This window comes from Hippichthys cyanospilos, chromosome 7 (assembly GCF_059441005.1).
Source record: "Hippichthys cyanospilos isolate Australia breed blue-spotted pipefish chromosome 7, RoL_Hcya_1.0, whole genome shotgun sequence".
NCBI lineage: Eukaryota > Metazoa > Chordata > Actinopteri > Syngnathiformes > Syngnathidae > Hippichthys > Hippichthys cyanospilos.
The window spans coordinates 9874654-9890719 of record NC_142375.1 but is presented as its reverse complement, the minus strand read 5'-3'; the positions used below and the strand labels follow the sequence as shown (position 1 = coordinate 9890719).

At 42.9% G+C, this 16066-nt stretch overlaps 2 protein-coding genes across 4 annotated transcripts in view; one reads left to right on the top strand and one right to left on the bottom strand.

Annotated features, from left to right (window-relative positions):
• The window catches only part of c7h22orf23 (chromosome 7 C22orf23 homolog), a 39890-nt gene that overhangs the window by 7240 nt on the left and 16584 nt on the right, over positions 1–16066 (top strand). The gene's annotated exons all lie outside the window — the stretch shown is intronic.
• Positions 977–10651, bottom strand: nfil3-5 (nuclear factor, interleukin 3 regulated, member 5). The gene is made up of 2 exons (XM_088420062.1): positions 10246–10651; positions 977–4605 (listed from the first exon to the last, which is right to left on the bottom strand). Exon 2 carries the CDS (start codon positions 4094–4096, stop codon positions 2330–2332), a length of 1767 nt encoding a protein of 588 aa, XP_088276188.1. The 5' UTR covers positions 4097–4605; positions 10246–10651; the 3' UTR covers positions 977–2329.

The following is a 16066-nucleotide window of genomic DNA, read 5'->3' as shown; positions in this document are numbered from 1 at the left end:
GGTTTGCCTCGCATTTTTGCACTGGTTCATTTGTGACATGTCAGTGACACCTGGGTCACGGCAACAACTTACTAATCCATCAAAGCCACATAACAGTAGGCATTGCATGATCTTCACAACACTTGTGTAACTCAGCTTAGCAGGGCGGTGTGGCAATAACTTCACGGCCATTAAGCATGATAAAGGTTTAGTGAGATACATTATTTGTAAGGAGCTAGGAGTCCGGCCTAGCATATAATTGCAAAGCACCCAGCTGCGACTGTGTTCATAGCTAAAACGAGCTCTAGTAAAGCTCTTTGACAAATTCAAGTCGATATGCATATACTTTATATACAGGCCAAAAGTTTAAACACACTTATTCCATTTCTTAAATTAATGATGGCCACTTATTTTCCTTTAGTGAACAGAGTTTTGCCATTGTATGAATTCTATCAGCTGTCCATACGGACTTATCTATATTGTGTATTATAAAGTGTCATTGGAGTGATACGTTGATTCACCTGACTTGGTGCAGTCACTTTGCCAGTTGCCAACAAGTGATATTCAAATGACTATCTTGGTTCACTGGCACTTTTCAGGTGCTGCCATAGTCAATGGTGCAATACAGGGAAAATTGTATAGTATAAATAATGTTAGTATAGAGCTGTGGCAATTTTTCTTCAGGTCTTTACAATAATAAGAACCCTACACATTCTTTAAAGCTTTTTGTGACGTAAAAAAAACATTGTCAACATTATAGTCATGTATTAATGGAAAGCATGCAGCTTGCCTCAGAATCATGCGCCATAACGAAAAAAGGAAAATCATAGTAATGCTTAAGTAATAATATTGTCCCTTGACGCAGCAATTAAAATAATTAGTCCGAGTACATGATTACCAAACATGCCCCTTGTCTTGAGCTCGTGGAAGTCACTACATACACTGTACGCTCCAGCTTTTTTCTACTGTAGAAAGTAACCTCAAAAAGCGAGACAGATGACGTTTCAACAGCCTTTTATTCTTCCCCATTTTCAACTTTTACAATCAAAATAAAGCACAGTTTTCTTTTCAACCATTATCCACGTGACATGTAGCCATACATGGTCACAAGTTTCTCTTTTGGGGGGGGGGGGTCTCATTTCTGCAAAATGTTGAGGCGAACGATACAGGTTATACAGTAACACAGAGTACAAACCATTGCGTGGGGTAGCATGAGCAAATACACAGCACAACCGGGAAGAGCATTGAGCAAAATGACACAAGAAAAGGACAATAAAATTACATGTAATAGGCAAAATATTAACCCAATAATAGAAAATAACAATATTAATAAAAATAGTGACCGCAGTATACAAGTGATCAAGACAACTTTACATTTATACATAGTGGCCGAAGGCAGGCACCTAAAAGGGAAGCCGTGAAAGATTGTATGATTTTGAAGTAGTGCGGCTGTTTAAGCTCCGTGCACAGTGAGCTGGATAAATCATCAGCCAATGTGGGGACAAGTAGAGACGGCACAACAACAGAGGCACCTTATGAGAAAAACAGCAGCTTTGCTGGTTTGTGATGGGAGTTATCAATTTATTACACACCTGCAACATAAAGCTGTATCCATTCTGTCATGTGGCCAGAAAGGCCGGCCTTGTGCTTGTTAGCATTGTACAACTCCATAGCTTGACTCGTGTGACAACTGGACTCAACTGTTTGGGCTGTTCTTGGTGTTGTAGCAATCAAATTACGTAAAACAGGGACCAAAGTTGATATATTCTTCTAAAAGTGTGACTTTTTTTTTTTTTTTTTTTTTAAATCAAGATTTTGAGTCCTATAAACTTTATAAGTTGTTTAATGCATCCAACAGGTTATTTTTTTTCCATTTTCGCCACATTTTCTTTTTAAAATATATACCTCATATATGCAAATGTATGTCACAAGATTTTACAATCGAAGTGCTCGAAGTGAACGGGACGTGCGCGCAGGCAAAGGGTCGACTTATCAAACAGGATCGATATACACAGTTACTGTACCAACAAAATGTGACATTAAAGAAAAACAAATATTCTTTGGTCAAAGAAATATCCTTGTAATGCCGCAATAAATGTGTGCGCTGGCCAGAAGTATCACAGACTGAAACAATTTCATTCTGTTCCCTCCCTCAATGAATGATGTGTTCTTTAAACCGGAGGGCCATGTGGGAGGTAGGAGAGAATAAAGGGAAACAGGTGACAGCAAAAGTGGATGGCGATCATTTCTGAGCGAGGGAGGCCTCATTTTTTGCTGACAACTTGAATGCAGCTGCAGTTGCCGCCGAGTCAGAAACTAGGGCATCTTCCAATTGTTCTTAAAAGCTCCTCTAACCACTACCAGATTCCTCTTGGGATTCCAATCTCTCGTCCGGCCGGGGCACCACCTCCTCGGTGAACTCCACGTCGTTGTCTAGCTCTCTGGTCTCGCCGCTGACGTGGCTGCTGTTGGAGTTGCTAGGCAGTGCCAGGTAAGGGTGCTGGGGCAGGGTGGGAGATGGCGACATGGAGACCCCCACGGCGACCTCCATCTGCGCCTTTGTCGCCCCGGCGGACATCGCTCGGTTCTTGAGGCGCAGCTTGTGGGGCAGGGCGGTTCCTTTGACTTCGGCTTGACACTCTTCGTGCGGCCCGACGGCTGCCGAAGCTTTCTGGTGGTAGGCGCTGATATCCGAGGACGAGGAGGAGGGGGATTCGTCATCGGTCGAAGCCTCCTTGTCCGAGCTCCGGGGGTCGCCGTCGCTGGACGACGTATCTTTAGCAGAGGAGTTCTCTTGGTAGAAGCCATCCGCTCTGGGGCCTCCCTCGTAGGTGAGAACCGGAGGTTCTTCGTCCATGGTGTCGAGGTAGCCATTGTGCTGCGAGAACGCCGACATGCCCTCCTCGGTGCTGTGCATCAGATTGGGAGCAAAGGGGTTGCGGTTCTCGGTTTGCTCGAGGCCGTTCTCTTGACCCCGGCAGCCGTAAGGTTCGTGATGGCTCTCGCGCTGATGTTGGCTGTTGTACCGTGCCCGCAGCTCCTCGGAGTATTCGTACTGCTCGCAGTCCATCGTCTTCGTCCTCTCCAGCTTTTCGGCGACCTCGGCGACGGTCGTAGAACATTCGGAGAACTTGGAACTGGAGGAGTGCTGGCCGTGCTGCGCCCGACTCTGCTGCTCATCCGGCCTCTGGCTCTCCATGGGGTAACAGCCGCTGCTCGAGCGATACAGGATGACACTCCTCTGCGAAGACGTGGCTTGGGCAGCGGAAGCCGAGGCCTCCATGTGGCCCTGCTGCTGCTGGTAGTCTAGGACAGCTTCGGCCAATTGCGTACTCTGCTGGTGAGGAGACATCAAAGCAGGATGGATGCCATGGTAAGCGCGACTGGGCAATCCATTGCTTATCCCACCAGAGAGGCCAGCGCTTTCCAGTCTTGCCATCTCCATGTTGGGGGGCTCCTTCTTTATCGAGTAGCCCAAAGGCTCGGGGCTGTCCCTCGAGGAGCCATCAGACAAGTCCGACACGGATCCCCTGGAAGAATACTTGGGAAGCGCCGAGTGGCGCTCGCCGCGACTGGGCTGTTCGGTTTCAGAAGAATCTGAGTTCGGCATCACCTGGGATGCGCTGGAGTAGCCGCTACTTGAGAGGTAGGCGTTATTGTGGGTGCCACTGGTGCTGCTCCCGTTGCTACTTGTGTTACCAGCAGCCGTGCTGCTAGCTATCTGCTGGCTCTTCTCCATGTAGGACGCCGTGCTGATGAGTCCAAAGCGCAACTTGAGCTGAAGCAGTTCCGTTTTTAGACGAACATTCTCTTCATTCAGGGCCATGACCCGGTTCTCCAGAACCATGTCATTCAGGCGCCGTTTTTCCCTTGAGCGCTTTGCCGCTTCGTTGTTCTTCCTCCGTTTTTCCCAATACGAATCGTCCTTTTTCTCGTCGGAGATGAACTCCCGCTTGCGGCGCGATGCCACAGTAGGCTTGGAACCTTTGGCCTGGCGGGTGGCTCGTGCCCCACCCTCGGGAAGAGGGGATGGCAGATCGCTATAGGTAGTAAAACCATCCACCTCCATGGCATTTTTGTTGCTGGTAGATGAAATGTGTAGATTCAGGTTTTCCATTTTTTCCAAGAGCAGGCCAGAGTGGAACTCTAGCAAGCGTGTGGGGAAAGATGCACAGGTATAACACAAAGTTTCTTATGCAACCACTATGTTGCGGGATCGGCAAAGACTTCTGAATGAGGTATTTGTGCACATCTAAGAGAGAGCCTCATTGATTTCTGTTGCCAATTGTTTCCTTGATCAGAATGTTCAAGTGTCCAAATTAGCTAAGAAGATTAAAAACAGGTGGAACTCCATGAACACCTTAGACATTGAACTTCTTTTCGAAACAAAAAGCCTTCAAAAAAAGAATTGAGCTTGGTTTTCAACTTGTTTGGCTTTCTTAGCGAAACCGCAAGTCTCGGAAGTCTCTCAGCAAGCAAACTGGAATTTACAGATGTCTTTCCAAATGTTTTGCACAGCTGTGGAGCCCGTCAGGCCACCTCGCGTCTCGTCGCGGTGTTGTCCCGAAGATGGAGGTCTGGCTGTCTGCTTGTGGCTCCCCGAGGATCCAGCTTTAGAAGCAGCTGCTATGTAGAGGTAGAGAGAGAGGTAGAGACAGAGCGTTAGGTAAGAAGAGGTCGAGAGTAACGGGACAGGTTGTGGGGGTGATTTAGGGTGAGGACAGACTAAAAGATTGGCTGTAACAGTCTCTGTAATCAGCATATATAGTGTCCCCTTGTTTTTCGTGGTTAACGGGGAACGAAAAACCCACCCCATACATACATAAAGTATATGAAATGTGTTTAGTAAAACCCTCCCTATGTATCATTCCCGTGCCCGGTGATCTCCTAATCGTAGTATAAAGGTTGAACAAACTTTTTTTTGGGCACAAACGTGCACAGAGAGCGCTTCTCACCAACTCAGCTTTCACGCAGCGCTACCGCTACACCTCCCATTCCCGCAATGCATTGCAACCTCAGTCTGTGTTGTCACTCAGTTCAATCTGCCTACGCCCCGCCCCTCCACCACATGTAAGTTCCGCATGTTTGCCAGACACAAGCTCACAACCTGAGAGCTGTGTCGAGTTCTTGCCAAAATGGCCAAATAGTGCCAAAAGAGCAGTGGTTTAGTTTTAAGCCAAAGTGCCTTCATTTGAACATGATTGTGTATTAGGGCTGTTAGGCTGCTTCAGACTCCGTGTTAGGACTGAGCGTGGGAGCGTTGCAGTGCATCGTGCATTGCTACTTTTTTTTTTTTTGGGGGGGGGGGGGGGGGGGGGGGGCACCGAGGCTGCAAAAAGTGAAGCGCAAAGTGATGAGGGAACAAAGTAATCAACATTTTAGTCCAAGCAACTTGCACACCCTCAAGAGGAGTCAGTGTAGCGTAGCAGTCTATATTTTCTAAACACTTACAAGAAAGCTGGCAACAATGAACCAAAGAACATAATTCCCAAGCTTTATGTCATTCTTGTTTTTCTGGTTTTAACACATACTGCCTGACATGCAATTAAATGACAACTATGTGTAATGTTATCAACTTTTCACATTGCAATCAAAGCGGCAATTGTTTTATTTCCCGATTGACACGAGGTGATAAGCTACTGAGCTTCCTTGTTCTGGTTCAATATGGTTGTTCAAAAGAAAGCCCGACATTTCCAACATGTAGCGCTTCCACAAGATTCACACTGACTAAAGAAAAAGCAGGTAACAAGTCGACTGCGGGTATCTGGTTGCATGTGCACCGTATGGTATATATTGGACTTATATTTCCAATGGTTTTAATGGATTTAATGTTGTGGCCCAATTAATCACAGCACCTCAAACTGAGTGGCATACTCCAATATAGGGAGGGTAAAAACAGGATTGAATATTTTTACAGCTCTTAAGACTGGAGTGACTGCATTGCATGTGCAAAGCTAACGAATTAATGAAGCAAACATTTGTACATTTGAAGTTGAAAAAAAAAAAAAAAAAGAATTTCCATAACTTCTCAGAGAGGTTGCCATTGCTTTCTTTAGACAATTAAAACTAACCTGATGCTGCCTCGGCTCTTGCATTACATGACTTTTGATTTAGGGTTGGGAAATACACTTAATCAAAATTTAAATTTTGGCGGTTTTTGATCTTACGATCATTTTATTAATCAAAGAAACGTGATCAAATGTAAGTTCGCAATGTCCTGGCATTGAAGAAATACATTGAACACTATGTTTCTTGCGCGTATGTGATGGTATTCTGCCCTTCCACACACACTTAAATCTGTGCATTGCTAGGGCAGTTGAGTTAACGGCAAAACTAAATATACTGTACAACAAAACAACTGCACACATTATTTATTTAAATTAATTGTACAAGACATACTTGTTTATTTTTCCTCAAGCTCATGCTATGGAAAATTTGGAATCAACTTCTGGGAGAGATAATCCTTCTTATAATGAAAATTCATACTCAAACACTGTAGTAACCTACATAGTAAAGTAATGTAACAATGGTCAAAAGAAAATATTCTTAATCTATGAAAAATTAGATACACTATCTCATTTACTGCCAGCCTAGTTCAAATTCCAAAGAGTCCAATGTGTGCACAGAAGGAACAGACAGCATTTTTTTTTTTTTTTGCCGTTATTTGACTTTGATACAAATTCAAGCGTTTAAGGAGGAAGTGCTCAACGTGCAGGATTGGATAGCATGCGGATATATATGATGGTAGTTGAGTTGTAGTTGTTGAAGAAATACTTAGTTTTAAAAATGAACGAATGATCATGTTTCCTTATTGTTATTTCAATATCAAACTAAAGTAATCACATTCAAGTATCACCCCCATGTCTAAAGATGACATATTAAATGTGTCCCCTTTATAAATGACAGATTATACATTTCTTTCAAATAGAGGTCGTCAGTCAATACAGAATTACACACAAAAATTGTGCTCGACACCTGTGAGCATCTGGTTACTGCATTACGCTACTTACACCAGAACACAATTAATTTGTTACATCATCTAACAGTGAGCGAAAAAAAAAAAAGAAAGTATAACCCTGAACCACCTTGTGTAATGAGCACGTAAGCAGCACATTTATTCACACCTGTTTTCTTTGTAACTCGGGGCATACTACCAAACCAGTACTGCTGCCTTAAATCGGCCTCTCGTTTTTTTCCCCCCTCGATCTTTTTTCTTAAATGAACTTGAGTATTGCGACACAGAAGAGAGGGATTTGGTCATAACAGATGTGGAAATTTTTAGGGGTCAACCCCTCCTCTCCACTACGAATTATTTTCATAAAGACCGCAGAGGGAGGGAAGGGAACAAAGGCGGGTGGGAAGGAAGCTTGCATACGTCTGCGCTGTCCCACTGACCTAGAAACAACGCTAAGCGGTAAACACTCCTCCCGTCTTTGACAGTACGCCATAAAATAGGTCAGTAGGACTGCAACAGAGGGAGGGCGGGAGAAGGAACGAGTATTAGAGTGCACACTATAAATAGTCCAAAAGAAAGAAGGGGGAGAGGGATGGATGACAAGAAGAATTCAGCAGGACGATATTAAAAGACAAACGTGAATACGTCAATAGCGCGATATCCAGATGACGAATGGATTCGAATGTAACGTCAATCCCCGTATGCGCTAGAGATGGCCGGCAAAGCGGCACAGAACAATGAGCGGAGGCAGATGAAAAATTATAGCTGGAGATGGCATTGACGTCAGAGCACACACCCATCTCCGCAGCCAAACTCACGCATAACAGCCTCTCTCTGGACTGCATGGGGAGGGGCTGCTCTGCCCCCCCCCCCCCCCCCCCCCCCCCAGCTCCGAGTCCGCCTTGTGTAATGTGCACATTACGCCACATACAGTTTACCGACTTCAAATTCCGCTGCTACTTCCTTCAATGCGAAAGGTTGGCAGCGGTTTTCATTATTACGTACTGTAAAGCCCTGGTACAGACAAGATGCTGTCTTTCCGGTTCTGGGCTCGGTAAACTCTGAAGCGGTTTCCAGGAACATTTTACTTGGGAGAGGAATGCTCCACCTTTGACCCCCCAGTGGGGTGAGTGTGTGTCAACAGCGAGGCATCCCTGCTCCCCTCCTCCAACTTTTTAAGAGCTCCAACCACACACGTGGAGCGTCCATTTTGCCCCGCTGCTTTGTGTCTGGATTCAGAGGAGGACATGGAAACAAGAGACTAACTGCGGCCATTACGCGTGCACCAAAGCAGTCGCTCAACCTCCTTTCAATTAAGTACCCCCTGTGAATTTTTATTTTTCGGCAGAGTACACCCTAACCAGCGCAAATATTTTTAGGGGTAGGTCAAAAGGACTAACACCTGTGCCATATATGTGTGATTTATGAATATTTTAAACTACATTTGTAATGGAATTTTATTAAGCGGCTCAGGAAGCTAGAGTAACATCGGTTTTATTTCTGGCGCATCTGCTGAAATTTATGTCACCAATGAAAGTCCTTTCGTATAAAACTTAAAATGAATGCACAAAAGGTTTTGCAAAGGAGTCGCTATGAAACAATTTGACAAGAAGATGCTTTATGCCCCGATTAATTTGTTATCAATTCGAAAAGAAAAAGGTATTGTTTCTGTCACGGCATTAAAAGTGCATTACATTTGCTGATACCTGCAGGAACTTTGTTAAAATTACTTAGCCCCTGAAGTGCCCACCCCATTTGAGAACAACTGCACTCAAGCACTCCTGCGTGTGCTGATTTGTGGCATGTTGGAAGTCACTAAAATGTTCAAATAAAACCTGAAAAGGCAAGCGTTCCACGGAGCAGTGAAACAAAAATTCAAGTTAGGTCCTCTGCGGCAGTTGATCGGATTCAATGTATCCTAATAGAAAGTGTTGTAGTCCGTAAATGCTCATACAACATCGTAAAAAGCAATTGTTTGAGCGTTGTGTCTTGTTCGTGCATACAATTCAGTATGGCCGGGCAGGACTCTGGGAGAAAAAAATGAACTACGCTTGGGGATCACAGAAAGTTTTTAAAAGTTACTTACAGCTCTGTTAATCACACATCGATTGTATGAGAAATGAGTGAGCCCGTACAGCATCAAACAGAGGTCAACGTCAAAGTCTGAGTAGCCTTGTGTGTTCCGTCACCCAAATACAGGTCTGACCTACATTCAAAAGCAGACTGGGAAAGAGCAATGCAGACGCTCTGAAAACACACCAGCTGGCAACAGGCGGGCTGAAAGGGCTCACCAGAACCCTGCCTGCCAGACAGGCCCTTTTCCACGCATTGCATCACATCCTGGATGTTCACTTGTTTCTTATTTTCAGTCAAGTCACGACAATGTCATGTTGGGTCATCCTTCCGTAGCCCGGTGGCTTTCAGTCTCATTTTGAGTGCCTCGCATGTATATTAACACGTTTGTGCTACTTGTTCAATTATTTGCGCACAATGTCACATAAGGAATAATAATAGACGGGCTGTAATCGGGAATCAATTACAGGACCTTTTGTCCCAGGAGAGAATTTTGCAGCTCCCTGCTGCGTACTTGTTATGTCATCCATTCCGACTTCCCATAAGCAACACTGTTGAGTCTTACTTAACTGGCATTTTGAAACAAAACTAGGCATTTAGGGAGTAACGTTAACGTTTAAGAAATTGTGCTTTACAAGCGAACACGCATTTCTATCTGAGAACACCATTTCGCTTCCCGAAAAAAAGTCTTTGGAATTTCCGATCGAAGTTATGATAAAAAAGGTAGTATTTAAATGATCTTTATTGTGCTAACTAAGCGCCATGTGCGGGGATCAAGTGCGTGTGTTATTAGCATTATTAGCCGCAAAAAAAGCAAGCAGCTGCCTCGGTCGACTCGCTGGAAAACACCATCGGGAGGAAATTACCTCACCTTGACATTGAACACACACAATGTGGGACACGCGTTCGCAGTTTATTTTTAGTCCCAACCAATAATGCAAAACACAAAAACAAAAAGGGGGAGCCACACAGACGCAAACGAGCGCGACAAAAGAAACCAACGTTTTGTTTGTCCGACGGAACGTCTCGAAGTGACGGCCGGGTTGCCGGCTGGATCGCCATGTGAACAATAACCGGCCATTACCGGCGTGTCCTCTTCTCGAAAAACGCCCCGCAAATAAGTCTCCATACAGTTACACTTACAACGTGGAAACATCGGGCGCGAAATTAACCATAGAAACCGATAACAGTAAAAAAATAAAATAAATAAGAGAGAGGGTCGCGCCGTCAAAACATACCTTTGAATGGTGGAGGAGGGGAATTACAACCTTCAGGCTTTCCCGACACAAAAGCAGTCTCGCTCCCGTTTCCCCCGTTTTCTCGTCAAAAGCTGGCAAAAAATAAAAGTTGCTCCCTTTCGGCGTGTCTGCGCGTTGGGGTCCCGGGTATCTGCCTTCTTGCTCGAGCCGCCCCGTGTTGTGCGCTAGCGGATACTTTGCTCCACTTTGTTGCAGCAGCCTTTCTAGAAATATGTGTTAGTAGGTCAGTGGTTGCGTAACAGCTCCTCGGCTGCCTCGTCACGTTTGTGTCCTCTGTGTTTCCACGCGAGAGTATGCGTGTTACATACACTGCACCCGCCGCCACCCGCCGCGTGTTTCTGTCTCTCCTTCAGCCGTGGAGCACATCCATCTTCCAGCGTGGAGTCTCTTTACAACACGGACGGGAACGCGAGCACACGCGCCATGTGAGCCACTACGTGTGGCCCGAGGGGACAGTATTGGCACATACTGCGTGCGTGTTTTATATAAACTCCTCATCAAGTTCATCGACATCAAAAGTTGATGCATGATGTACACTCTTGTGTCAAAATATAGTAACGGGCATGAAAAAAACAAATCGTTTTTATTACGTTTTTAGTAAGCAGTGATAGCGTTGCATTCTAACAAATTAAAGAATTTAAAAATATAAGACATATAAAGAACTACTTTGAAGCCAAACTTTAGCGTTGTAGAGGGCCTGGCTGAGTAGGTGCCATTTACATGACTTGATTGCATGTATTTTTTTTAACCAACTCAGCATCGTTACGTTTTCTGCGATTTGCTTTGCGTGATTGCGATCTGCAGTTGTTAAAGTGAGTTGTGTTTTCATTTTCTTTGTCGGCGAAAGCTCGAGGTAACTAAATGGTGTTTTGCAAGTTTCGCGCTATTATATAGCCACTAATTTCTAGAGCCACTTATCCTCACAAGAGTCGCTGGCTTGCTGGTGCCTATCACAGCAGGCTTCGCAGTAGGGCAGGGGACACCCTGGACTGGTTGGCAGCCTATCACAGAAGCACTGAAACCGATGGCGAATTATATTTGTATTCACTCACTCTCTGCGCATGCTTCCAAAGTAGCAGTGGTCTCTCTCTGTGACGCGATAGTGTGCGTGCTGCATTTATGCAACAGCAGTTACCGGCAACTATAAATATTCCACCCTGCGTCTTTAAAGCTGTATAAAATTCTTTGTTGCCGCATTCCATGTTAGTCCATTGAATTGACTATTTTTGTACTATTACCACTTGTCGATAATAAAATATATTTTTAATTCTCTTTTCCAGACGTTTGATATCAGAGAAAAAACATGCACATGAAATCACCCAAGTTCAGAGTACCTGAAGATAACTCACAGACACAGCGAGAACATGCAAACTATACACAGTGCCCGGAGATAACTCACACAGGCACAAGGAGAACAGGCAATCTCTACACAGGGAGGCCGGAGTCAGAAGTGAACTCAAATGAGTTTTGTACAAACGTGTGAATCTGCCAATGTAAACATTTATGATTGTCCTGTGTCACTTGACGTACTACAAAGTCATTCAAACATCTGCATTACTTGTGTACAGATGTTGCACTGTTTGTGTTTGAGTATCCACTGCGTACAGTGCTACAACTACTGTAATATCGTTGCTTGTTTGTAAGTCCTATCCATTCATTTTGTAGTTAGCATTAGGCTAGCGGATTTGAAACACTCGTGTAATCCTTATTATTTTATGTTTACTTTTACAGTAAACCTCAATCTGGCATGTCAATAGACACCTTGCAACAAGTACTTTACCACTTAGAAAAAGGAAATCCACGATCCTTGTTGCACAATTTGAAAGAAAGTGTATTTATTGGCCATTATGTGATGTTTTTCTTTGGTGGTGTCTTGTTAGATTGCGTTATGAAACAGATGCCTTTGAAAATTTACATGAGTCATGTAAATTCAGGGCTGAAGCCAGAACGTTTTCGGCGGTGTGGCGAGGATAACACAAGGACTCGCTAAAAAATTAAATATATACAGTACATGTGCGCATATTTGCACACCTATAATCTCACAACTCAGAGATTGTTAGGCCAGCCTTGGGAACGCAGCACACACTGCTGCGAAGTCACTGTTTATTATCCCACCCACAGTTGGGGTTTTATAAAAAACAAGAACACATACAACACCTTGCCCAACATTCATATTACAAGCAAGAACAAATCAAAATAAATAGCAAATATTTTGCTGAGATTCATTTTTATGCCGTTTCTGTGATTTTGTGTACTATGTAACTATCTACTACAAATCTTGCATTGATTTGATTGCTAATATTATTTGGTACCACGTAAAATATTGCCATTCAACACGTGTGCTAGCCTTTATAATGATACAAATTGGAAAGAGTGTAAGAATATACTGATCAAGGTCTTCAGTGTGGGCGGCTCGGTGGAGTAGTGGTTAGCGCGTTCGCCTCACAGTTCAGGGACCCGAGTTTAAATCCACCTCGCTCCAGTATTCCTGTGTGGAGTTTGCGTGTTCTCCCCAAGCCCACGTGGGTTCTGTCTGGGCACTGTTTAAGGATAAGCGGCTCTAGAAAATGGATAGGTGGGTCTCCAGTGTGACCATTATCTCAATTAGGACGAAGGTTTAACCCGTCCCGTAAGAATTTTGTAAAGCATTAACAAAAATTAATACCAAACCCATTACTCTGCTGCCAATAATATGCCCTCGCGTTTGTCAAAGGATTCACTGAGTTGTGGTTCTGTCTGATCGCTTCTTTTATTGAAAGAAAAGGAAGAAAAAACTGTTAACAAATTTGTCGTCCCGAGCTGCTGTGAGCCGCAACTCACGCCCATGATCGATAATAACTGACTCTCTCAATCCTACTCCGCAGTCTTCTTTCTAACAACAAACATTACACAAAAATTCCTAGATGGCCATATGAGCATTGCAAAGTACAAGTGGAATTGACCAGTTACCACCGTTTATCGAAACAGCTTGCTGATCGCTTCAGGGAAAGAATGTTGAACACTTTACTAGCGTTCACTTTAGCATTAGCATTTAGCTTCATTGTATTGCTTCCAGCGCAGGTAAAATCCTTCAATCGACCCTTAGAGATTCACAATGGGCGGGTTCACCATCTGGGCCATTACTAGACATTTGGCTTTGGTCCATGTGGTATTATAAGCAATCAGTCTTGTATTTATTTTTAAATTTACAGCTCAGCAGTTGGCGCGCAGCGCTTCTGTATTTGATGTGACATCATGACTTCTTCGGGACTTTCCAACTTCTGTCTTGTACGTATATCATTACGCAGGTGCTGCTACTGTCCAAAATGAGGCACTACAGCATCATTTTATTTTGTTCCGTTCTTCGCATTTGACTGCACTCCTCGCCTTTTCTTGATTTCTTTTTCTGGACATTAGAATTTCGTTGTATTTGTACATTTATTATTAGTTCATCTTATGTGTTTGCGACAAAAAATATATATATAATGAACAAATGCAAAAAAGATCAGAGAACATTTCCGTTCATTGCATTTATGGAAAATGCTATATTGGATACATGGGGGACCAGAAAGGAAGATTTTAATTGACTCTTCAGCAATATATTTATAGTTGACCCCTGCTATACATGAGGAATTGGGACCAGACTGGCACATATAGCAAACATCTACACATAATTTACGTATACATGATTGACAGTAACTGTTTTTAAGATCTATAGTACGATTTATCTGCCCTGCCTTGTGAATAGATTTTCCTCCATGTGACCCCTGAGCTAAAATGAGTTTGACAACTATGATCTAACTGAATGTGGTAGAGCAGATTATTGGTTTCTATATATATATATATATATATATATATATATATATATATATATATATATATATATATATATATATATATATATATATATATATATATATATATATTGACCTCAAGCAGTTTCTTCAAATGTGGTGTAACGTTCCTTTTTAATGTAACCTAACATGCTTTATGTTTTAACCGCAACCTCCATTTTTTTTTTTTTTTTTTTGCGGGTGGAGCCGTTACATCAGCATCACTTTACCTTGCGTTCTCCTTTACAACCCTTTCACACTCTCCCTTACACAAGCATGTACACATTAGATCATGGTTATGAACAGTGGCCTTGAACTTGTTTCACTCCTCCCCCCACCAGTAGCATGTTGTGAAAAGCACCAACCCCCAACACTCACAAGACATTCCCTTGGCTACCCTTGGTGATATTGCTGCCTGCCTAGCAACCAACAGCTTCCTGTTCGGCTTCCGGTGGGTGGGTGGGGTGGGGTGGGGGGCCGTTTCAGAACAAAATGTGTCTTTGCGCGTGTGTGTGAACGCGCATTCCTTTTACAGCTATACTTGCGAGAACCGTTTTGACATTTCTACGGACATAGTGAGGACATTTTGGAGAACTGAGGACATTTAGGCTGGTCCTCACTTGAACAGACTTCCTTTTTCGGGTCAAGACTTGCTTTTGGAGTATCCAGTAGGTTTGAATTTGGTTAGGGTTGAGGTGAGGTTAACAGTTAGGGTCGGGCACTCATTTTTGATGGTTAAGGTTAGGGTTAGGAGCTAGGAAATGCATCATGTCAATATATGTCCTCACAAGTACATTATGGGCGCAAAAACGTGTGTGTGTATGTGTAAATGTGAGTGTGCTGCATGAATGAATGATAACATATTGGGAACCTTAGTGAATTATTTCATGACAAACAACAGTGGAAGTGAAGCATATTGTCGATCTTTATTCAAGGGAAAAGGGAGGGGTCATGTTTGTTTCATGTGTGATGAGCCATTTTTTTTTTCTGCGCCAGCTGTTCTGCACCCTCCATAGCAACTCCAGGTTGCTAAAGGTTGCCCACGATCAGGATGAGCCATTGATGCAGGGCTTGCCTCGTGACCGCTTCTTTGTTGATCGACCATTGTTAAGAATGTGTTCTATACAAAGTCACTACAAGCTAATGTACTTCCACACGGAGGCATAGAACTATGAGTGTGGCGCTGCCATTGTGGAGTAAAATGTTTTGACTGTCAAACTCATTCAAACAAATTTACAAGTACAGTATGTTCAGCTGTATTGACGTTTGAATGTATTTGAAGGTATGTTTGAACCTATTGTCAAATATATTTGCTCATACTTGCAAATACATTTCTAATGCACTTGTAAATTAAATGCTAACAATGTAGTATTTTTTTCCATGATGCTAGTGAGTTTGCACAGCAAAAAGCATTTGACACCACAGCATTATGACACTTAACGCTGTTTTTTTTTTTTTTTTTTTGCATTTACACTACAAGAATCTGCAGACATTTGTGCAAGTGCATTTTAAAGTATTTGGAAAATACTTTCCAACATATTTGCAAACGTTCGAAAATATATACAAATGTGTTCAAACATATTTACAAATCTATTCACTCGTATACACATGTACATTTATATTTTTTCTCAAACATGTTTGTCCTTGCTATTGTTACATTTGTAATGTACTTTAAAGCAAAATGCTATAAGCATAACATTTTTTTTCATTATTCTTGAAGGTACGCTTGTCAAATCCCCATTGCATTATCGGAACAAATGTCATTTTAGCACTTAGTCTACAAGTATTTTCTGACTCATTTGAAAATCAATTTGAACATGTTTCACAAGTACATTCGAACATATTTGCAAAAATGTTCAAACGTATAAGCAAATACTTTCAAACATATTTAGATATACGTACACATTGTCCAAATTGTTTCCTCCTCATTGGCAAGTTTACGCTTCCATATGCAACTCCCAATGCAGAGTAAACATTTTTGAATGACA